This window comes from Nipponia nippon, unplaced genomic scaffold (genome assembly GCF_047370975.1).
Source record: "Nipponia nippon isolate SJK-2023a ecotype South Korea unplaced genomic scaffold, ASM4737097v1 scaffold_3, whole genome shotgun sequence".
Lineage (NCBI taxonomy): Eukaryota > Metazoa > Chordata > Aves > Pelecaniformes > Threskiornithidae > Nipponia > Nipponia nippon.
Genome location: NW_028262347.1, coordinates 74,487,325 through 74,511,376, shown reverse-complemented (window position 1 = coordinate 74,511,376; position 24,052 = coordinate 74,487,325). Strand labels below are relative to the sequence as shown.

The 24,052-nt window shown below is 37.6% G+C and overlaps 1 protein-coding gene across 2 annotated transcripts in view; it reads left to right on the top strand.

The window, feature by feature from the left end:
- Positions 1-21,696, top strand: part of ETNK1 (ethanolamine kinase 1) — a 34,127-nt gene extending 12,431 nt beyond the window's left edge. Inside the window, exons 3-9 of one of the 2 annotated variants that reach the window (XR_015707106.1) lie at positions 222-362; positions 1,959-2,101; positions 8,729-8,812; positions 10,535-10,695; positions 13,309-13,382; positions 14,620-19,269; positions 20,930-21,696. Coding sequence is in view for 1 of the 2 variants with exons in the window: in XM_087768227.1 (XP_087624353.1) it covers positions 222-362; positions 1,959-2,101; positions 8,729-8,812; positions 10,535-10,695; positions 13,309-13,382; positions 14,620-14,692 (676 nt within the window). In the remaining variant the exon portion in view is untranslated. Of the gene's footprint in view, positions 1-221; positions 363-1,958; positions 2,102-8,728; positions 8,813-10,534; positions 10,696-13,308; positions 13,383-14,619 lie in introns of both variants that reach the window. The other variant, XM_087768227.1, reaches the window with a different exon arrangement.
- The last annotated feature ends 2,356 nt before the right edge of the window (positions 21,697-24,052 follow it).

The window sequence follows — 24,052 nt, the reverse complement described above, 5'->3', positions numbered from 1 at the left end:
CCCCCCTCTTTAGTGCTGCTAATGACCTTTTGAGTCTCTAAGGTGCTACCCTATAGCTGTGCTGCTCTTGTTTAAACCCTCTTTGGATTCCCTTGCTGCATTTTTTACCGTTTTCCTGTTAAATATATTGTAGTTGTCTTCTCTTGTTGCTAGGAGAAATATGATAAAGACTGTCAGATCTATTGCAAATATAACATTAAATTAAATGTTGTTGTTTTTAGACTCATTGCCAGACAACTTGCTAAAATCCATACTATTCATGCACACAATGGATGGATCCCTAAATCTAATCTGTGGCTGAAGATGGGGAAATACTTCTCTCTCATACCCACAGAATTTATGGATGAGGAAGTAAATAAAAGGTAGGCATTTCATTATGTGCTTTCCAGATTTCCCATTATTTCTGGTCGAGGGGTAGAAGAATGTTTAAAAAAAAAATAGGTTTGGGTTACCGCGTCATGTTGAAGTTCGTAAAATTTTGAGTTTTGTCATACTCTTGTGTACTGAAGTAGCTATATAAATGTCGAATATGATAAGGAGAGACTTTAAATTCATTTAGTATATTGTGTATATATAAATACAGTTTTTGGTTTGATTAGACATTTAATAAATGATGGTAGTTTTCATTACTCTTTTTAAAGAACCAAGGTGTCAAGTGAAGTACTTCAGTTAGTTGTGTGTCAATAGCTTTTAAGAGATCCATCATTCTCCCAAACTGAGACCTATGTTCTGGGGTTCTACTGTTTTACTGAAAGCATATTTCCTGGGGTTGCAGGAGTACTGCTTGTTGTTCGTTCTAACCTGCACCTCTTAGCTGTCCTGTATTTGTTCAGTTTATAAATTTGCCAAAAATTGTGTGGCATAAAAGTAAAGTTAATCAAAGGCTGGTGTGGGTGATGGGATGAGCCCCTGAAGTGTTTTCCAGAGGAGGAAAAGGTACCCACACAGTCATTCTAGACTTGTGCTATTATGGAGTTTCACCTGTGTTTAAGGGTTTAATTACTTTTTTTTTTAGCCATCCCAATGTAGCTCTTGACTTGTAAATCAAACTGTTTTTTCTTAGGAGCTTAACAAAATAAGAAAATAGTTCCGAAGGGTTCTAGCATCAGTCACTGGAAGACTGGGATGAGAGGAACAGTAAAGCTAGGAGCAATGTTTTACATTTACGTTAACCTAAATAAAATTTCTGTACTGTAGTCTGAAGCTTGAGTTGAAGACAATGTTTCTCAGGGACTGGAGAACAAACTTCTAAGCTAAAACTGTAATTTGGAAGTGTGTTTACAGTATCATCAAACTTCATATCACTCAGGAAGCAGATTCCAGCTTAAAAACATTCTTCATAGAACTTCTTTGAAATCACTGATGCCAACTGCCCTTCTTGCTACATTGTAATTAAAGAATGATCTAGCACAGTTGTTTGAATCTTTTTTTCTTCTACAACGTAATGTTCTTAAGAAAACTGAGGAAAATTTGAGTAGTTAATTGAAAGTCTAAAAGAGAAAATGGCTACTTAAGCATATTTACTGTGACTAGAACAAAAAAATGAATCCTAATTTCCTCTCTATAGATATATATATAGTACTTACTGTGTATTCTAATTGAAGGAAGTAATGTAATGGGAACAAAAAATTAATGAAATTCATGTTATAACACCTTTTAGTCTCCACTCTTTTAAAAAATGTGCAGGATTGTGTTCAAGTTCTGCTCCTGATTTTTGGCCTACTGTCATTTTTACAGCACAGACAATCTTTAAAGAATTGTTTTTGGGGAGGACAGAGGGAAATAATTGTTGTAATTTGACTGCCATGGTGCCAGGGGAAAGAGTGCTCTAGTTTGGGAGAAGGTCTATTGAATTATTTGAAATAAGAATGTAGAGGAAAACAAGTTATTTCATCACAAATGCTTAGTACGGAACACAGTACTAAATACTAACACTCAGACTTCTTATACCTGAAAAGGTTTTTAAGTGACATTCCAAGTTCTCAAGTTCTTCAGGAAGAGATGGCCTGGATGAAGGAAAGACTGTCAAATTTAGGATCACCAGTGGTACTCTGTCACAATGACCTGTTGTGTAAGAATATTATTTACAACAAGAAACGAGGTAGGTATTGAACTAAACAGTAAGTAGTGGCTTAATTTGTTTATGCTGTAATTGCGTTTGCTACATCAGTAGTGTCATTTTACTGACTTTCATGAGTGAACTCAATTTGAGCTTTTAAGAACCAATGTAGTGGTAGTGATATCTGTGCAAATATTAAGTTGCTTAATTAGCTAATTGTCATCTATATGTACTGTACAGAGGAAGAATGTTGGTGTTCCTTGCTTTACTTAATGAATTTGTGAATCCCTAGCTTGCCTGTATGACTAGGATTCAAAGTATGTAATTGTTTGTTAATTCTATTCTAGTCATATAAAGCTTTTTGGAGGGGGAAAAAAAAAATCATACAAGCATAGAAATAACCTGAAGACATTATCTCCTGTAACAGCTGTATTGTTCTGGTTTGTGATTGTGGGAAGATGCTTTCATAATGAAGTATCTTAGTGATACTTAATGCTGCATTCTGTGACTCTATTTCCTGTGTGAGGTACACAGGTGTCTTAAAGATTTCCTTTGTAAATACGTACTTCATTTAAACAGTTGTAGGCAGTACGCATCCTAGCAAAGATGAATTATACTTTTGCTTTTATTATAATAAATTTAACTCATAATTCACGTTATTAAAGAATGCCTTAACTAAAATCTATAAAGCCTCTGTATAAACCCGCAGCTTCTTTTAATTCTGGATTTTAGTGGTTTGAGGTTCGGTTACTAAATGAATCAATCAAACAGGATATTAAAACAAACAAAAAAGGCAAACTGGCAACACTAAAATGGCCATGGTGCAGTAAAAATGAACAACTCCTCCCACTTCAAATATCTCAGCTCAGCTGAGTGCAACAAATTCATCAGATTAGATCAAGATTTTTTTTTTGAAGTGATGACAACATGTTCCTTCTAGTAGCTTCATATTTGTTTGTGACAGTTTGATGATAAGACTGTTGGTATGTAAGCCAAAAGCATGTGAAGTAAACGACTCGAGCTGAAGTATTCTCCATCAGTCGTCATTGGTCTTTGACCTTTTAAACTTACGTGCCTTAATTTCTAAATAAAAACTAGCAAAAACATGCTGGAGTTGGTTCTAGTATGAAAACTGGCTGTGTATGTATAACCAGTTTCTGCATCCGGTATGCACTGAATGCAAGTGAATTGAGAAAATTAGTCTTTTAGTGGTTTGCATACAAGTTTCCTTCTGAGTAATAATATCATGTTGAAGGGAATTGCAAGTACTTCTAGTTCTATAGGTGTGTACATACATATGTATGTATATACACCTGTACAATGCTATTAACAGCAGTTTTAAATTCTAAGAATTCAGTATGAAACTTCAATGGTTTTACTTAGTTTCAATGGTAGGTTATAGTTCTGCTTAAAAAGAGGAGAGGGGGGAAAAGCATGGAAGGTATAGAAAAAAAAATCAGCTTGTGGTCTTAAACACATTGGAGTTGTGATACTGTAGTACCAAAAATAAATCTATTGTTATTGTGTGAGTTTTCTCAGTGCTGAAACTACCTTGAGTTTTAGCATTCCGTAACAGACTCATTGAAGTAAAAGTAATTTTTATAGTCACTTTTCATAGTAGAACCAAGCTGGGGGGGAAAAAAAAAAATATCAGAGGAATTCCTTCAAAAGGCTCACTATCGTGGTCAATAGACTTGAAGTTTCTACTTTTAAAACAAATGCTGTATGCTTTTCTTTTTGTAAACAGAATGGAGGAAAAAAACAATGCCAGCAGTGCATCACTTATGAGCAATCCTACAGTAATGAGTGTGTGAGTGCTTAGTGTTTGGGGACAGGGTTGGGAGGAGGGAGGTACATAAAGCACTTTGGCTTCAAGCTAGCTGTAAACATCTTGGGGGGGGAAGACTTGGAAACAGTAAATACATATACTAAACTTATGTTTGAATGTTGCACATGTACTGTGTTGTAAAACTTCTGCAATCTGGGTACAACAGGTACCATTTTCATAGTAACCAAACCTCAATGCCATCTGTAGAATATTTGTCTGTTGTTTGAAAGCTGTTTCTTACAGTATACTTTTTACAGAGCAAAAAATACCTGTCAGTACAATCTTAAGATGAGGAACATGATTTTAGAAGTGGAAGCTCAGCTTTTAGCTGTAAATAAACTTGTATTGCTGGAATTCTGTTTAGCAGAGCAGAAGCTTTTATTGGTATACAAATAATTTTGCAAGAGCACAAAATCCCATCTTTAAAGATATACTTCATTAGGAATGATGTCAAACTGTATGAAGGTAGTTAACAGCTTTGGTGATGCTGAACTCTTACTAAATTTACTCTTTCATCTAGAAAGGCTCCTGTGTGTCAGAGACCTTGGTGACCCTGAGCTGGAACGAGAGAGAGAATCAGTCTTCTAGATTAACTACTATTTTTTTTCTCTCCCCAGTAAAGTTTGAGCAAACCTGGTAGTGTTTATCTGGCTTTTCAGAAGCTGGCACAAACAAAATAACTCATTTACTGGTTTTAGCAACACGGTATTTATAATTTTGTTTGTGAATGCTTAATTTGCACATGTACTAGGCCTGGGGTGGTTGCGTGTATGTTTTTTAAGCTACAGCCTATCAACAGATACTAGGACTCTTGTCCAATGTAGTTAGAATGATTGTGGCTTGTCCCAGTGCTTTGCTTTAGACTTGTCCTCTGCATTAAATTTATGTTAATTTTTCAGACTTGAAAGAAAAATCATAGTTGTGCCACATACTGCTTTTAAGAAGAATCAGTCTTGTGTCCTTAATAAATGCTGTTTACGAGACTGGAAGAGCATGTTGAGTGCTAGCTTCATTTAATGGAGTGTCACTCATCTTACTTGAATTTGTTCATGCTGTGGCTGAGAGAACTCTGCCTCTTGCTGTTTTGTTAATGTCCGTTTGTACTCACTCAGGATATGAAAATTTGCAAGTGTTACTGTACATAACTTATTATTATCAGTGTGAACTACTCTTTGAAGGATATAACTCAGAGCTTCGCGTTGCTCTTAATTACAATTGGGCATCAAGATAGTCAAAATATGCTTGATGCTTGGTACTGCTTATTTATAGACCTTGTGTTATGATGCTCTTAAAGTTTGGTGGTTTTTTTCAATGTGACCTGGGAATTTCCAAAAATACCTGATGTTTTAAGAGTATTCAAATACTTGTTATTCAATAAGACCAAGTATCAGTATTCTTTTGTCTATATCTGTATGTGCTCTTTTTGAATGTATAAAAATCACCTGCCAGGAAGTTAAGTGTGTAGGTAGATGGCTAGTTTTGTTCTGTTTATTCCCTCTGCCTACCCAATGTTTTCTATGATCTTTGGTAGGAGTCTGTGGGTGCTCAGTGCTTCTGAAGACTGAGGTATGTTTAAGGCTTCTGGTTTTGATCTAAAAAACTTTTTTTTTTTTTTTGCAAAGGTATATTGGGTATTTATAGCTAAAATTATTCTTTGGGTATATGACCCATTTGTGAATTTCAAGTATGTTCCTAGCATAGATCATTGTCTTTACTGAAGCTGTCTTCTAGGGCCTCAGTGGCTCACCTGATGAGCAGGATGGGACGGAACTCAGGATACATCATTCTGCTGTGGTAACTACAGCTAGGACTTGCACGTTGAAAGTGCTTACCGTATTACACCATTAAAAGTGAGGAGCAGCTAGAAAGAGGTGTCATCGCCCTGCTACCTTTCAGTTCCCTGAGGAGATCTAACAGATGTCCTCTTGACTACTACTTGATCTATTTAAAAATTGAATTTCTGGTGTATGGAACACATGTATTCCATTTTGTGTCTTTATGTAGTTTTCATAGGTTAGATTGCATGTTGTCTACAGTGGTAGACCCCTTGATGAAAGGAGCGTGTTTCAACTGGAAATGTTCAATACTCTTGATGCCTCTATTCCTGTTGGTAACAATAGCTTCTCTAGAGAGATGATAGAGCTTAGCTTTAAACCATGTCTTGCTTCAATAAAATACAAATGTGCTTAGACTAGTGTCTCTTTGTCGGTCTGCCTGCTCCTAGTGAAATCAGTGGGATGTACAAATTCTTAGTACTTATTAAAAACTTCACAACAAAAGCTAGCTCCTTAACTAGCAGTGCAAGCCATGTCTTTTAGAAGTGGCTTTCCTGTATGAGCTGCAGTAAATCTTAAAAGTAACTTCTAATACTGTGGATACTTAAACAATTAATGCAAAGTTTCTTCTGCTAAAACAAGGTAGCTGAGACATGTGTGCATTTATGAAGTGACAAACTTGCGGTTTTTGCTTTCTTTCAGTTTCACAGAAAGAACTGTGCATCTTTATTTTAAGCCTTTCATGCAAAAATTAAACTTAGGTTGAGTTCCACAGTAGCCATAAGTCTGAAAGAGATCAGTAAAAATGCAGGACTTTTTCACTTTAAACTTTTGTCTTATTGAATGTGAGTTTGCCAAATTTTCTTCATCTGCTATAGATTAAGTATGCCATTGTTGCTGCTGCCTTGTGGTGGCATGCACCGTGCTACTTGTGCACTGACTGGAGGTTTATTGCATCACTTGTTCACATGCATTTCCGCATAGGAGAGTGCCTGGTAACAGCCTCATTCGTGTCTTGTTGGATTCAATTTCTTACTGTACATAATAGTATTTACATCTGGAAGTAAGTTTTAAATGTTAGCTGTACTTAAAAATGCCTAATAGCGCATACGTATATTCAAGATTAAATTTGCACATGAAAGAAATTTAAAGTATTTCTGATGCTGATATTTTGTAAGTAGACTTTTACCTGCCATGTTTGTATCTTAGGTGGGGGAGGATGGAAAACCCTTTGAATACAAGCACTACCAAATGTTTGGGGGTGTGTGTAGAGGGGAAGTTCAGGAGGTTGGTTGCGTAGCAGAATATTAACCAGGGTTGGGCTGTACAGGTGGTGTTTCTTAAAAGTAGTACTAAAGAACCAGTGGGAAATGCAAGCATATGAAAGTTATATGAATGTGCCAGTCAAATGCTGGCAGAAGTTAATCTGTGACAATATTATAAGATCTTGGCTGCAGCTGCTGTAAAATTTCTTGTCCCTTCAGAGTTCTAGAGAACCTCAATTTTCCGTTGCCAGCAAGATTTCCCTGGGAGGAGCTTGCCACTCTGCAGGCCATTTTCATGTTGGTTTGTCAGAGCCTAAAAGGTTTAACCTCATAACCTTGGTAAGCAATCCTCTCTTTCTGTGGAAGTAAGGATAAACTCTGACTTGGAGGATTGTGACTAAGTGATTTTTTTTGTCTGTGTTGTGGGGCTTAACTTCCATTATAAGTGCTTAGACAGGAAGATTTATCCATCTGGAAAACATTAATGTGTTAGTATTTCAAATATGGTAAAGATGAACTACATAAATGCAAGGAACTCTTCAAACAAAGTTGTTCTGTGATAACTTGGTGAGGACATTTATCTGGCAAAGCTATTTGTATTTGATATGTGCAATATCCATAAATAGTAAGGAGGCGATATATTAAGACACTTAATCCTTAGTCTAGGAAATACATAATATACTTAACATTATTCATGATTTACTTTGGTTTTGACCTGGAGTTCTGATAGTTAGCATTAGTATCTGTAAGATGTTTTAAGTCATGCTAAGAAGATTGGTCATTGTAATAGAAGGAATATGTTTTTATTGAGTAAATATGCAGCTAGTCATCAAAAGAATGGGTGTAGAGAGGGAGAAGGGTGCAACTGTGATAATTACCCATTTCAGCATAGCAGTGGGAAATGTAAGATTTTGCATTTTAATATTCCAGTACAAACAGCTCTTAAGTTAACCCATTGCTTTTCTGATACTTCTAGTAAATTTGCTGTTTTCTCTTTTAAAGTACAAGAGCTCTAGTTTTACCTAATCCATCTTGTTAATGTCTCGACTGTGATGTGGTGTAGACATTCTTGAGCAGGTTCAATGCTGTATTGCCTTGAGTGAGGCATTTTCCCCAGCTTCACTATAGGTAAATGTAATTTGGAAACGTTTGGGGCTGTGTTTGCTGCTTTATCAGTCCTTGTTTACATAACACTACATATTTTCATAGTTTTGAGGACCTGAAGATTGTCTAATGGTTTCTTGAGACTAGTTTAAGCCAGCTAAAAAAAGCAACAATTAAGAATAGTCTTGCTTTGTAAGTGCAGTTGGAGGAAGCAGGAAACATCAACATGTTAAAGGAAATATCAACATGTTGCAATGTGTTAGTCCACTGTGGTTGCACACTTGTGTGAGAATAAACAGGACTGTTCTTTTTAAATTGGGGGAAAATTGATCCGCTATTTCTACGTAAAGTTTAAATAAAAGATCCTCTACTATTATTTCTTATTTTGAAGGTAAGGGATGCCCTCCTGTGGTAGAAGTTAAAATTGAAATTCCGCTGTTCAGAGTTCGAAAATAGAGAGCTATAAGCTCTAAGTAATTATTTCAGAGCTTGCTTGAATGAATATTCAAGGAAATACCATATCATAAAAATCACAGCCTTACCCTGGAATGTCTGAGTGCACACAGTGGGGCACAAGTAAGACGGGTGTGCAGTTTTGTTTTGTTTTCCCCCCCAAAACTTCAAAGGACACCAAAGGATTAGGGCTGTGACTCCATTTGATATGGATTCTGATGTTGCTGCTTTGTCTCTCACATAGGTGATGTGCAGTTCATAGACTATGAATACTCTGGGTACAACTACCTGGCTTATGACATTGGAAATCACTTCAATGAATTTGCAGGTAAAAATTGGATTTCTGAGGTAAAGGCAAACTGGTTTTATAAAAAAAAAAAAACTCTCATTCTTGCCCATTCTCTTTTTCCCTGTCTGTGTTTCTAGATACATGTATATAGCTGTTCATCTGATGGTATCAAAATGTGTTAATGTCTCATCTTGTAGGCCAGTTATGCCCTTCCTTTGCAGTTCTGCTAACCCAGAAATGGGGACATCATGTCCTAAGTTTTGGCAGAGTCAGATAAATACAGAACTCATAGCTTTCCTTCTGTGAAATGGAAGCAGAGACTCAGCCCACTGTAAGGAAATACTGCAGATGTATCTCTTACAGCATAGGTATATATTGAGAATACGCTGTGTGCTTTCACAGTTCCAAATGGCAGGCTTATGAGGCTTTTTTGGTGGCTTTGCATGTGTGCGCTAAGTACTTGCCCTTGAATCATGTCCTAAAATGAGAAGTAAAGGCTAAGACTCTGGTAGGAAAAAGGTAGAATTTTATGAATAAGGTGTTGGTGGGCTCATTCGTTTACTACTTCAATTTTTTTCAGTGAATGCTCGTTCTGTTTACTCCGTAAAAGAGAAATAACCTTGAACGTATGGTGTGTTATTTCAGAAGATAGGGCAACAGGAAAAATCTACGTAATGATTAATACAGATGGAATGTGCAGTATGGTGAAACTAGGAGCCTTAATCTACCACTTGTTTCACCAACTGAATGTTCAAGTCTAGATAACTTAAAAAAAATTCAGAGTATATACTTGATAATTTAAGTATTTGGAAAGCAAGTTAAATTCTTTACCAAATATATTTGAGAGCTTTTGATTTTTCATCTGGGACTTCTTCTGAGAGTCTGACTACATCTTTAAGGAGCTAAGTACAGTAAGAAGATTAAACATGATTAATTTTTTTTTTTTTGCCTATGGAGAACAGTTGTGCTTCACCTCTGCTATTCTCTGTCCATGCAGTAAAAATCTGATTTTTTTTTTTTTTTTTTTAAAAGCTAAATTTGAGTGGATCTGACACAGGAAAGTTTAGGTGCTAGAGGATTGCACTGTTCATAAAAATAAGACTTAGGGAGAATTCCCAAATCCAGGAATGATAGCTAGTGGGAGCGAACTGTGATACAGAGTCTGCCAGAAGTCCCAAACCTGGATGGTATGTGACTAAGCATTTCCAGTATAGGAAGAAAAATAGGACAAAAAAGAGTGATTGTGGTGATGAAATTTCTAATTCCACCCAGTACCCTGTGGGAGGAGAGAGGTAGACTTCTAATAAATTTTTCATCTCAGAAATATGAGCTTAGTTGGTGACAATGTATATATATCTGGATTCAGCTTCGGATATTGTTGCATACAAGTCCCTTTTCTTATGAAATGTGTAATATTTGATGTGTGGGAGGGCTTTTGTTTCATAATGCAAATGCTTTTTCTTGAGGCTTTTCTCAAAGCCAAACTTGCTGAATTTCAAAATACCAGTAGAATATGTATGTGGCTGAGAACATACACAGCTTAAATCTGCTATGTTGAATGCTCTGATTCGTGTGTGAGAAATTCTTGCCAACATGTAACTGATAAAATCAGGTCAAAGTAAAAACACTGATATTTGTCCACATCAATTTGCGCATGTGTGTCAGGGGTAAGGAGAGGGGGGAGTAGTCCGGTAATGTGATTCTAATGGTCTTTTTAGATGCTGTAAGGTTCTAATAGGTATTTTTTTTCTTTTTTTTTAGGAGTAAATGAGGTAGACTACAGCCTTTATCCTAACAGAAAATTACAGGAACAATGGCTGAGATCTTACCTTGAGGCCTACAAAGAATATAAAGGATTTGGCACAGAAGTCAGTGAAAAGGAAGTTGAAGTTCTATATGTCCAAGTCAATCAGTTTGCACTGGTAAATAACAAACTGTTGATTAGAATATGTTAAATGCTACAGAGAAGCCTGTTACTCTGTGGATAAATGTAATTGCCAGTTTCTTACTCTGAGTGCTGTGGTATGTAAAGAAAAACTTCCTTAGCCTGTTTTATGGAAACTTTCTGTTATCTTGTGTGTTAAAAATTCTCTGTAGAATTTTCCTAGTGAAAGAGGCAGTGAGTATTCAGAAAATGAGATGGACTTTTAGCAAGTGTTTCTACTGGCTGTTTATTGGTCTGGCACGTTCCTGAGTTGGCTAGAGCTTATGGTGGGTCTGTGTTAAACTTTTTCTTGTAATGATAAGAAGACAGAAGAGCAAGGTAGTACTGCATAAAGACCTGTAAATCTTCTGATTTTTAAAAGCCTTTTTAAAGTAAGATGATAAATTTTGTTAAACAAGGATACTTTGGGTTTGGTTTTGTTTTGTTAACAGATAATTAGGTCACTCTAGAGTCTTTTGGTACTACCTTAACTCCTTCCTTGCCTGCAGTGTCTTGTCAAGCAGGGAGTTGCTTTCAGCTTTGGTTTTGGTCACCTTAATGGTTTAAATTGTAGCAAAGTGCACATGTAGTCGTCTCTGGTTCCCCGGAAGTTCTGCCTTTCTGTAGAATGTGAGGGCTCTCTGTGTGAGTCTGCTCCCTGCTCCTCCTGTATCTTGTGCATTATAAGCTGTCTCCTGTCTGTCAGTCTGTCTTTCCTTGACTTCGGATGTAAAAGCTTCACTCCCTTGTTCTTTCCCTTTGAAAGGATGAGCATGTTCAGTTTTGATCTGCCTCCAGAAAATTCCACCTGGCTTCGGTGCCTTGTCCTTCAGGGAAAAAAACCACATCATTCATGGAGGTAGAATAAGAAGTCAGATAGATGTGGCATTGAGTCCTTGAATGCTCCAGTGGTGTACACTGTTAGAAGCAGTTTGAAGATGTCTTTTTTCTCTTTTTTCCCAAGCTTTATCTCTGTGATTTCTGAAGATACTTTACAGGTTCACATTATTTTTGTTATCTTTTCTGACTAGCCCTGATCTTGCTTTGTGTAGAGGATGTAACATGAAATGTTATAGCAAAAACGCCTTTTACCCAACAGCTACATAATTTTATTTTGCTTTGTCCTGAAGAATAACATGCCAAACTATTCATAGGAGGACTAAGGCGAAGAAGCCAGTTTGGCTTTATTTCAGCCCTCTTTCTGACTAATCCAAGCACGCCTCTGTTGCTGTAATACCTTCGGTTTTCTGGCAAAAAGCTAGTGGTTGCAGTGAGGAAATACAGTTCATCTTCTAGGAAGATGATTATTAAGCAAGCCCTTAAAAAATACCGCTTATTTGCTGTTGTTCTTTTAAAATCTGTATTCAGATCAGTCAACTGTTACTGTTAAATTCAGCTGTCCCATTCATTTAGGAAAGTTAGATCTGCAAATAAATAGGGTGGTGGTCTGTTTTAAAATATACAGCATTGTTTTGTCAGTTTTAAACTATGGTCATGCTAATGTTTAAGAGGATAGAGTTCTGTTTAGAGAACAGCTCAAGACCTGCCTATAGACCACACATGATGCACAAATACTGCCAAACGCTCTTGTGTCGGTTACGCGGGAAGCTTTGTTAAGAGAAAACATTAACTGAAGTTAATGGATGCTGGTGTAAAATGCCAAGCTGCTCACTTACCAGGCAATGTTATCTGAACTAGAGGTACAAGAAAGATTCACGTGTACATACAGTAGTTGCCATTTTAAGGTTTTTTCAGGGGTGTGTGCATGCGTCTTCTACACTTCTGGTAGTGTTATGTGGAAGCTTCAGGAAGCAATTGAGGTAATTTCTGTAAGCAGTTATTTACTGAACAGGAGTCTGAAGTATATCAGTTGTAATCTGAAGTGTATCACTTGTAACCTGGGTGGTCCAGAAGTCTCTTCCACAAGGAGACTATCAGGCTTATGGCCATTACATGTATTTGTTCATTTGAAGTATACTAACAATCATATTAACATAATCCATAGTTTCAATCTGAAACTGAACATAGGCCTTCAGACTACTTATCTGAACTTGTAATGGAAGTAAGTTTGGAATAGATGAGAAATATGTAAATGCTGATGAGCTAGAGGTTCTCTTACATAGCTACAGGGCATATCTCTTTGTCCAAGTCCGTAGTGAAAGTGAGTTGTAGTTATAATGGCTTAAGTGTTGTAATCAAAGATTCAAAAGGAATTTCATATTTGCACTAGAGTTGAATACATGTAGAATAATGTATATTAGCAACAATAGAAATGATAGTCGTATTTCTGTGTATTTTTTTAACGTGGTGTATATAGTTGTGCAACAGTCTACTTAATAGATGACCTATTTCATAAATGCAGCATTACTTTTCTTGAAAACGACACGTGGAGAGTCGGGAGGCCAGTGGATTTACTCCTCTGATTGCCAGTAATTAATTCTATAATGCTCATTTACCAATCTCTTTGATAAAGAGATATCAAATAACTTTACAAAAAGATTGGATGTTGAGAGTTCCCTTGTAGATAACTTTTTGTCTCAATGTGAGAATATGTTTACATGTTGGGTTTTATATAATGTTAATCTTTCACTAATATTTTTTTTTCTTTCAGGCTTCCCACTTCTTTTGGGGATTGTGGGCTCTAATTCAAGCCAAATATTCCACCATTGACTTTGATTTTCTAGGGTAAGTGTGCTTGCTACGTATAATCATAGAGTACTTGAGGCTGGAAGGGACCTGTGGGGCCATCTAGTCCAACACTCCAGCTGTCAGAAACCGAGATCTGAGCAACAGACCTGATCTGTGTGATCATACTATAACTCTTAATTTTTAAGTGAAAACAAGACAGTAAAAGCGGTCTTGTCTGTGATTTTTGTTGCTGAAAGTTCTCTAAATTAGTATGTGCCCTGGGCCAAAACACATAGTATAACAAGGCAAGGAACATATGTAGAGGGGTAAATGTTTTTGAGCATTGTGTGTTGGGTTTTTTTTGGTTTTTTGGTTTTTTGTTTTGCTGGAGAGACAATGGCATAAAAGCCAAGTTGGTCAGTGTGGTATACTGTCTGTCAGATACAAGACCTATGTTTCCAACTGCAAGAATCAAGCAAGCAACAGGGCTCTTGTGCAGAAGAGCTTGTTTCCTTCTTATTGCATGGAGTGTTGATCTTAGAAATTCCTAATCTTTTTTTAAAGAGTCTTTGTAATGCCAATGAATGTTAAGTTCTTTTTCCTGAGACGCTGGCCAATGGTGTTCTATTTCAGGTAGATGTGTGTCTCTAGCATTTTTTTAAATGGTCTTTCAGGGCAACAAGCAGAGGAATTCACCTCTCCATTGGGAACTGGGCAAGGTGATAAAATTAATCATTTCACTTGGTAAAAGATCCCACTTCAGAATTTTTTGCACTGACTCAGCCATTTCCCTAGGCTTAGTTGCATCATTTTGTAAATGAAACAAATGTGAATTTCTTCTGTGGCTAATTATTCTCAAGTAGAAGTACTTGTTAGTAACCACTAGATGGCACAAAAACCCAAGTTAAAGCACAGGTGGTAGACCCCAAAAGAGTGTCAGTTTTTTGAACAAAATGTCGGTCTTGCAATGATCAAGATCAGATTTCCTTGGAATTGTAGTTGTCAGTTGTCGGACAGTCTAAGAGCTATTAAACACGAAAACACCACCTCTGATAATCCCGGAACAACATCTGTTTTGCAAACTGCATCAAGCTGGGAGTCGGGAAGATGGTGAGAAAGTACTGTAATATGGTTGCTCTGTTCCTAATTTCTTCCTTTGGCAGCTGGTAAGGGTCGATGTTGGAAAGAGGGTACTGGGGGTAGGTGGACTTTTGACTAGTCCTACCTAGCATGGTTGTTTTCATGTAAGGAGTTACCTGCTCTTAACTTCAAATTTTTCTCTCCCTTTGAATAGGTATGCAATTGTTCGGTTTAACCAGTATTTCAAAATGAAGCTGGAGGTCATGACATTAACTCTTCCTGAGTAATGAAGAGGAAGAAACTTACCAAGTGGATAGACAACCCCTGAATCTTTTCTGAGAACAGATACTGGAAAAAAGCTAAACATTTGTTGAAGTTCTGTAATGCTCACTTGGTGGTTCTTGCTTTATAAATAATGCCTCTAAACAGTCCTTCAATGTTAAATTTAATATGAAGAGCATACGTACTGCTGTTGATATAAAATGGATTAGAAACTTGCTAAATCTATAAAAAGTTGTAGAAATGGCAATTTAATCCTTCTTTGTAATTTAACATATGTTGTATGTGAATTATTTATTATAAGTTTAACATGATTCCGTTGCTGCTTTCATCAGTTTTTGTAAAAGTTGGGTGCAGACAGTGAAGTTGTTCCAAGGGATTCGTTTAACAACGTATTTTATTGAAGTTGCATTAACTTATATTAAAGAAAACATGGTCAGAGAATATTAACCTTTTAGATGTATACAAGCAAAATATGAGCGATAATAGACTTGAGATCACCAGTGTGCTGTAACTAGGGAAAAAGCTTAGGGTGATCTTTATTTTTTTCCCTGCTTTTTTAAAAAAGAAAAAGGTAGCTTTCCATATGATGGTACTTTTCTTCTGTATAAGAATCAACCAGCTTGCTGAAATAATAAATAACGTTTTGATTTTTCCTTCTTGATGCATTAAGCTGTAGAAATGTTAAAGTTCTGTGGCCATCAGATTCTTTGAGGAGATATGTACCATCATAGTGTTCAACGTACCATCTGTAACTTCTGTGGGAAAGCTGCTTGTTTATGAAGTGTACTTTTAAAGCAAAAGACCACTATCCAAATCTATATTCCTTTTTGAAACTTGATTCTAAATTTGAACACTATTCTGGTGTCTGTATTTGATGTGCTTCAGCAGTATCTAGCGGAACGGACTATTGAACGGAAGATTAGTGAACAGAGATCCTGTTGCACTGGGGAGCAAGACACTTAGGTTTACAGTTCGTGTATTGTTGACATCTTTCTGCTTTGTCATCTTCTAACCTTGGATTCCAGTCTTAAATGCTTGGTCCTGTAGTTGCAGATTCTGGTATGTCTGTTATTTGGTATTTTTGTTGTTTTGGTTTTTTTTGTGGCAGCAAATTACTTTTCAAAGTCTCCAGTTTGAAGGATAATGTGGAAAAGTATATGACTTGAACAGTGGGGCTTTGATCATCACGCACGTTTTCTTATTTCTTAAAGCTATTATACCAAGAATGGTCTGGATTACAAAATGTGAATTGAAAAGAAAATGTTTACTTAACAAAACAATGTGTAAGTTTGAGTGGAAAAGAGGCTTTAAGTCTGAAGGGGGACAGTGGGGGGAGAAACCCACAACAAAAATAAAACCCAACAATGCAGTATGGAGTTGGGCAGGCATGTACTCAACTCTGATTATACTCTGAAAAACTTTGCACTTTGGTCACATAAGTGCCCACATGTACAAAGTCTGTGTGTGTGCATGTACACGTGCAAACACAAACTTACCTGAAGAGTAAATATTATGGGGAGTCTGTTGTACAGACTCCAGCAAAGATATTTATTCAAAATTGCTTTATGGCACACTGGGGTGTGTGTGTGTGTGTGTATGTGTATATACATACACACACATATATACACATATGTGCTTTACAAAAGCTTGGATTGATTCAGGACAAAGAAAATTGATGTGAATGAAAAACTTTCACCTTGAAAGACCATTTTGAATGGCATTCTGTTATTTTACAAAAGCAAGGTTTGGGATTTTTTTCCTCTTGTTTATATTCATCTCTGAATGTTTCCAATTTTATTTTATTTCCTTCAGTCAAAACCTTAGAAATCCTAATACAAATGGGAGAACTGGGATTTTTTTGTAACTTGAAATTGGGTAACCATGATCGCTAGCATTTGTTAGCTGGAGGCTACTATCCTGGACGAATTTTCTTGGTGGTTAAATAGAAACAAATAGCTAAAATAGACATTTATATTTTCCTCTGTAGCAGTTATCAAGGGTGTTGCTAGAGCTCATGAAAGCACTGAAGACTTTAATTTTCTGTACTTTCTCCCTGTTGTGATATTATTGACATGTGTTGAATAATACCCTGCTGTCTTGGTAGTCCCTTTAAGTTCAGCAAGATACGCTTGGAAGTAAGATTGATAAAGATTTGTGAACTCTTATTACTGTTTCGTTCAAGTGATGGCTTTATTTCTGGCAGTGTAGCTTTGTATTTGTGAAATATTTGAAAAAGGCTGTGAAGTTCACTTGGTCTTGGGAAATCCAACACTTGACAGATCCTAGCTTTCCCAACAGCTGGCAATCTACATTCCCTTTTCAGGTACCAGTACTATTTACGTTTGGAGTTAGTGTAATTTTTTTCAGTAGTATTTTTATTTGTATAGCTCAAGTAGCAATAACTGTAGGAGTGGAAGCTTGCTTCTGCAGAACCAAAGCTCTTCATGAGTGCAGCTCAATCTCATTCTTGTGGAGTGAAGTTCCACTGAATCCTGTAAAAGCACTTTGAAGCAGATAGTAAATACTGCAAGCTTTTCCTGAGCCACTTCGAAGAAGCACAAGGATTATCACAGGTTACAGCGGTTGACTTTGCAGTGCTGGTGGAGGCTTTCATTTTGCATGTTGAAATTAATTTTACACACTTAAATGCTGCTTTGCATCAGCTTTCTTTCAAGACAAGTGCAGGTTAAAAGAACTGATAAGTTCTGAGGAAATACTGTAAAACATTTTCCAAAATGAAATGCCAGTTACCTTCAGCCTTGTTCCACACCCGTTTGAGCCAGTAGCACTCAGATATTCTCACTTTGCTAAGGAATATCTACAGGTGTGTGAAGTTTGAAGCAGTAGCTTGCAATAGCGTTGCAGATTACAAGGTGGCTTGAAACTGTGAATACAGGACATTCTGAATGTAAGTTCGGTACTAGAGCACCAAACTAGAGAACATGTACTTGTTTCAGTTAATTTATCTCAGTCTCCTTAATAGCAATGTTGAGATATTCGAAGGAGGACAAAAAACCGACTGAGCTCTAGAAACATCCTTAAGTAGTTTTGACTGTGACTTGCCAAGAAGATCTTCTGTTGCCTTTATGTTAAGCTGAGGGCATGAATGCCAAAATTAATAATTCTTACTGTAGTTAAACCCATACTGTAAATATAAAGAGGATTATTAGTAACGGCATTCTTGCATAAATAGCATCAAGTCAATAGACCATAGCGGCCTGGTTGCTTTTGTAAAGCAGAATAGTGTGAATTTTTTTCTTCTCATTTCTGCAGTCAGATCTGGCTAATCCATGCCTAATTTCATAAGTTACCTAAGCATTAAAGGTTTCTGAATGATAACTAGTCTCTTCTCACATAATTTTAAATTCCTTCACTTACACTTCTTGATTTGCATTTTAAAAGGACGTACCGAATTTGCATTAACCAGGTCTGACTGTGTGTGTATATATACAACAGTGTAAATAACCATTTGTAAATTAGTGTGAATTGTACTGTATCTTGCATTTATGGACTTGTGTATTGCATTGTATTCTCTCCTATTTTGTAGAAATTTTGATGTAAAGAAGAAATCTAACTCTGTGTGCGGACTTCTTTTGTTAACTTGACCTGTAACAGAACATAATAGTTTTATGTTAAGGTATCCATTTATAGCCTTGGGCATCCAGTGTCTTTTTTCCCGTTAGCTTTTTTGACATCTTGCTCTTGGGAATGATTCTGGGAATAAAGGAATTTATACAGTACTAAGATGAAGAGAAAGTCTGTTCTAATACTAGGGCAAACTATGTGTCAGAGGTACCTGTAGTACCTGTGGTATAAGGAAGGCTGTTAAAACTGTTTACTTAAACTTCCAAAAATTTCCTATACATTCTTGAATGCTGGTGACTTCTAAACATAAGCGTGTGGAATTGAAGTACTCCTGAAACGCGCGCTCCCGTGGTGACAGCAATTGAGTTAGTTGTGGTAGAAGTCCCCCACCTTAAATGTTTTTGGTGGATATAGCCTTATAATAGGAATAGTTGCTAACTTGTAAGTGCTTATAATAAATGTCCAGATCACTGAAATAGTTCTGCCAGTCATTTTCCTCAACATTAGAACTATTGGCAGCCCCTTTAGACTTTGAAACTTACCTGAGGTATTTTCCCTGTGTGCCATTCCTTCCACCTCCTCCCTGTGCCCACAATGCTACTTCATTAGGGGAAACAAGAATAGAAAAAGCTTCCTTTCCATACTTAATCATCACTGCTTCCTTTTTGACTAAGATTGTGTTTGTTTTGTGAGTACATGACTTCCTATCAGATTTTTTTGTGTAGGAAGTCCCTTCCTGAAGAGGCCTTTGATCTTGGAAGCATAGAGATAATGAAGCACAGTTTTCCCCAAATGCCCAACTGTATTTCATTACTGTTGCCTTTCACTGTTTGTTTTGAACTCCATAGTGTCCTTCAAGCTGTTAGTTTATTCTTGTCGCTGTTGTGTTTAATAACTCCGCTGGAAAATACAGGTGTGCAGATCTCGCTGTCCATCTGACAAATCGATCTTGATGCAGTTTGTACCTCCTGTCAGCTTTACCTGCACCCGGTGGAAGGTACGCGTGCTTATCCATGTTGACACTTGTAAGTTACTAGGGTCCTGGGAAGTGAGTTTATCAAAGAAATACTAGGCAGGAGGGAGGGATGGGCTCAGTAAATATAAGTAAAAGGAAATCGTTCACATGGAAGCTTAAGCTTTTGATGTAGTATTGGGTATGCTTATTTACTTGCCTGATTTAAGGACGAGCAAGTTGTGAAGGGTAACGTTTGTTTCAAGATGAAGTTCAGATTTTTTTTAAAGCCTTTGGTAGCTAACAACAGCTTGCAAAATAGTCTTTTGTTACTCCTACTGCAAAATCTTAAAAAAAACCAAAAAACCAAAAAACCAAAAAAACCAAAACCAACAAACCAACCCAAAAAAAAGTGTGTAACTTTCTGATTAAACAAAACTTGTGTTCTGTAACCCCGTAGAATACAATGTCTTGCTTGGGGTAGTCCTTCCTGTAGTTTGCAGGGGAGGTTGACCACATCTAACCTGTCAGTGTTTGAGGTGGCTGCCTATTCTTGATTTGTTTTAATGGTTTTGTATTGTTGACTGTGTTCTCGGATGCCTTCTAAGGTGTGCTAGATTACTGAACTACTGGAATTAGCTACTGTCTCCTGTCATCTCTTCCACACCAGGCAGGTTGTAGTTACAGCAGTCTATATATGCAAGGCTGATGTTGAGCAGTCTTGCAGCTGATTCTTTCCCCAGCTTTTTATGACTGTGGGCTGCAAGCTGATGGTTTTCATTAGCTGTGAAAGATAGGAAAAGCCACAACCTTTGGTCCTGTGCAAGGTAGGTGTTCTGTTCACCAACCACACAACTTCTAGGAAAGGGGCTCTCGGCAGTGAGAAACCACACAAATCCAGGTGGGACACGTTTGAGGAAACCAAACTTTGTGGCTTACAGACCTCTGGAGTGGAAAGGAAAACGTGTGAAATGTTTGCATGTGCCACTTGTATGGAGGTGCTCTATTTAAGTGATCTGGTGAGACACTGGAAAAAGCATGGTCTGATTTTTTTTTTAAAGTGACTTTTCCAATTGGTCTGATTTGTAAAGATTAAGTTCCTGTGATTAGGAAACCAGTCAGCCTGGGGGGAGAGGGAAGAAACGTTCCAAAAGATTATTAAAAAACAAAAACAAAAAAATCCCTAAACCTTATGCAGTTGATTAATTTGCAACACTTAAGTGCGTGTTGGGTTTTTCTGTGCATTTAATAGTATAGGTGATGATCTGCACCAGAATCTTTAATAAAGGGTTTTGTTATTATTGTGAAATGTCAGAAAGCTGACTGGAATGGCCCCGAAGCCCATCATGATCTCAGAACAGGGGGCCAGACTTCACCAGATGACCACACTTCTGGTTCAGGGCTTTACATTGGCTGTTTCTGTAGCTGCCTTTAATTCCTGAGCTGCTGTCTCGGGTTCCCTGCGGTGTGGAACTCTTAATTCATGGACTTCCCAAATATGCCTGATTTGATGCTTATAGAGGGATGACAGAGAAAACTTGGTGGAAATTAGAAGTTGTGAGAACGTTTAGAAAGCAAACAAGTTACCTGAAATCTAGCGAACTTTGAAAATAAATGCTGAAATAACTTCAGGTACTGCCCCAGCTATTTTTCTGGTATTGCAGCTGCGTTTTTTTCTGTTAAGTGTTTTTTTTTCCCCACATAGAGATCCGTGCAAAACGCAAGATGAAAGAGACCATGGAAGAGAAACATGAAAAATGTTGTATACAATGCCATAAAATGCCATGTGAACTGGAAAAAAGTATATGTTCCTAAGCTTTTGGTAGTAGTATTATTAAGTGTTATCAAAAACGGTAGGTGTCAAGTCTTTGGTGTGTGAAAGAAAGAAATTTTTTTTTTTTGTAGAAATGTTCCTTTTTAACATTTTGTATCTCAGATGCAGTCTGTGGTAGTTAATGCTGCTTTGTACACAAGTGCTTTGAATAGTCTCAGCACCGAGAATGTATCCAATCTTTCTTAAATATGACTTAAAGTTAGACTCATTGGTTCTGTCTTAAGCCTCTTAATCCAGCTATCTAAAACCCTTTAAATACTTGCAGAAGCAGGGCCATAGCGTATTAGGGAGATATTCCGTTTTGTGGCATTTTTTTGTTACTGCGTATTTTTCAGTGTTCTTTTAAACATGAGTCCATTTATGTCCTGTGTATAAAATAAGCTTAATTTACAAATAAGCCTTTGTCATCTTCCAGCACTGTCACCCCGGCAAAAGTCCCCATCACCCTTCTTGTGTGTTGTGGAGTTTAGATGCATCATTTATCCATTGGAGTGAATCGTATTTCTTTTGAACTAAATGTTATCGAAGCTATTATAAGGCCTTCTACCACTGATTAAATGAAGTAATGTACCTTTCAGAGAGATTTATATTGTGTAAATAATTTCAAACTGCGAGAATAAAGTTTGTTTCTAACCGCACTGCTGGCATATCTCGTGATGATTTTGCTTTCCCCAGGTTTGAAAGCACTTGTTAGGGAATGCTTGGCACTTGATATGGAATACTTAAAAGAGTTCTTAAAGGCTTTTGACTTGTGTTAAAATGCATACCTCTTTCTGGGATTAACAACGCAGCTAAAAAGAAATACTTCGAGCCGCTATTTGGCTTGCACAAAGTTAGCTCTTTTAACATTTTTGCATTTAAATAGGCTTGGTCATTGACAACTAAAATTGCACATCTGGGAGGCAGGAATTAGATGGAACCTGGCTGTCGGTAGGAATTGGTGCTGTTGAGGAGTCGCAGGAAAACATGCAAAGTTTGGGCTGCTCTGAAGTTTAATTTATGCAGAATAAGGGCTGTGTTAACTACGTGGGCCTCATTTCACAGGCTGATCCACGACGCTGGGGAAAGGCTCTGCATCCAGTGCTCGTGGCACAGTGCTCGATGCTTGCTGGGGGGTTAACTGGGATGTTACCATGTATGTCAACAAAACTCGGCTTCCTCCTCCTTGGTTGTGCACCCTAAAGAGAATGATTTCACCAAGATACAGTTTTTCCTTGGGCTTGAGTTACCCTCTGCAGTTGCCCGCACTGAATTTATTGAGGAAAACATTCCTTGGGCCAAAGCCTGCGCTCCGTTGTGTACCTGCCCTCCTGCTCACTGCAAAGGGGCCTTTCCCGCATGCACCAAATACGAAATTTTGGTCTTGTTCGTAGTGAGCTTGATTAAGGAGTTACCAGAGTTTGTGTGTATGTAGTAAGGGACAGATAGAACAAGCAAATAAAGCAAAACCTTACAAAAAAGTTAGGCCAAGTGCAAAAATAGATTAATCTTTGGGCTAAGAAAAAGCATGGACCCAGTGTTGTAGGAGACTGGAGACTTGAGCCCCATGCGTCTTTGCTTAAATAGGTTTTTGCATGTACAAATTCCTCCTTAATCTGCAAGGCCTCCACCGTTTAATTCTGTTTTCTGGAAGTGTAATGATCACGCAGTAATACTCTTACCTGCACAACTTCTCTGGCCTGAGATTCTGAAACGCTCCGAGCGTCGCTGGCTCTCGTTGATCTGAACGCGTGGCCTGTTTCCATTGGGCTTTTTGCTGCTGAAGTAGTACTGCTACAGAATGGGGGAGCTGAAGAACTCTTCTTCAGTTTAATAGGAAATATCCAGGTGACGACGGGATATCTAGGGTTACTTGTCCTTACTGAATTGCTGCTTAGTGCCAAGAGCTGGTGTTTCTCTGGCATCCACTGCCCAAATCCTCAAAACCTTCCATGGGGCTAGGTTGTGGCTACTCTTTGTTCGCTGTTGTAACTGGAGTGAAAAGGAGATCTCCTGTGCTGATGAACCAATCCATCGTAACATGGAATCTTTCTTTTCTTCCCCAGGTAAAAATCCTTCATTCACAACTTGGCCAGAAAATGCAGAGCAAGTTCTTTCTGAGCTAGAAGTTCAGTGGGAAGTAATGAGGTTTTTTGAGGCCACCCCAGAAAATACGGTCCTGAATAGGTTATTTATTTTCCTCAACATAAAGAGCAAACTACAGGCATAAATAGGAGGGAAAAGAATGACATGTGTAGTGGACTTCAATACATAATGTATTTAAATGTCAGCTATATAAAATGTGTGTTCCTAGGAGTTTCCCCAAGTGAAATCAAAATAGCACGTTTACCCTTAACAATAGAAAGCTGATTTGTGTTATATAGAAAACCCATAGGTTTATAGGTTAATAAATATATTAAATAGAAGGCTTTACTCCCATTAGCACTGCCGAGTCAAGCTGCGTGAGAGTGCACTGGAATCTGTTTGATGCACATCCATGGGTGTGCGCTGCCCGTGGTCCCCTTTCAGGCGCTGCGCTTGCTACTGAACAGGTAGAGAAGGCTTTTCTAAGCCCCCGGGTGTGCTTTTATTGCTGATGTGTAGGGACAAAAATGTTTCTTTAATCAGGAACTGGCTTTGAGACAGGAGTGCGAACCTCTTGTGCATACTCTTCTGGAAGCCTTCCTTGAGACTCCAGACTTAAGCTGCTGACCATGACTTGTTTCCTTCCCATCTCCTGTTAATATTCCCTAAAATTAATCTGCAGTTTATCCTCATCCTGGTCTCTTGCCGCGCTATTTAGAATAAAGCTCCTCATCTGGTTTTTAAGTTTTTAGGAGTGTGAAAGGAGCAATACATACAATTGTTCAAATGGTAGCAGTCACCTGGGAGGCCAAAGGTGGTGTCTAACTTCACATGACGTTGTGACCGACTGGCGCCAGTCAGAAGCGCGGCTCTTACTTTGTTGTCGTTATTTTCTGTGGATGCCTTTATTTCTCTGCGCCCTGTGAAACA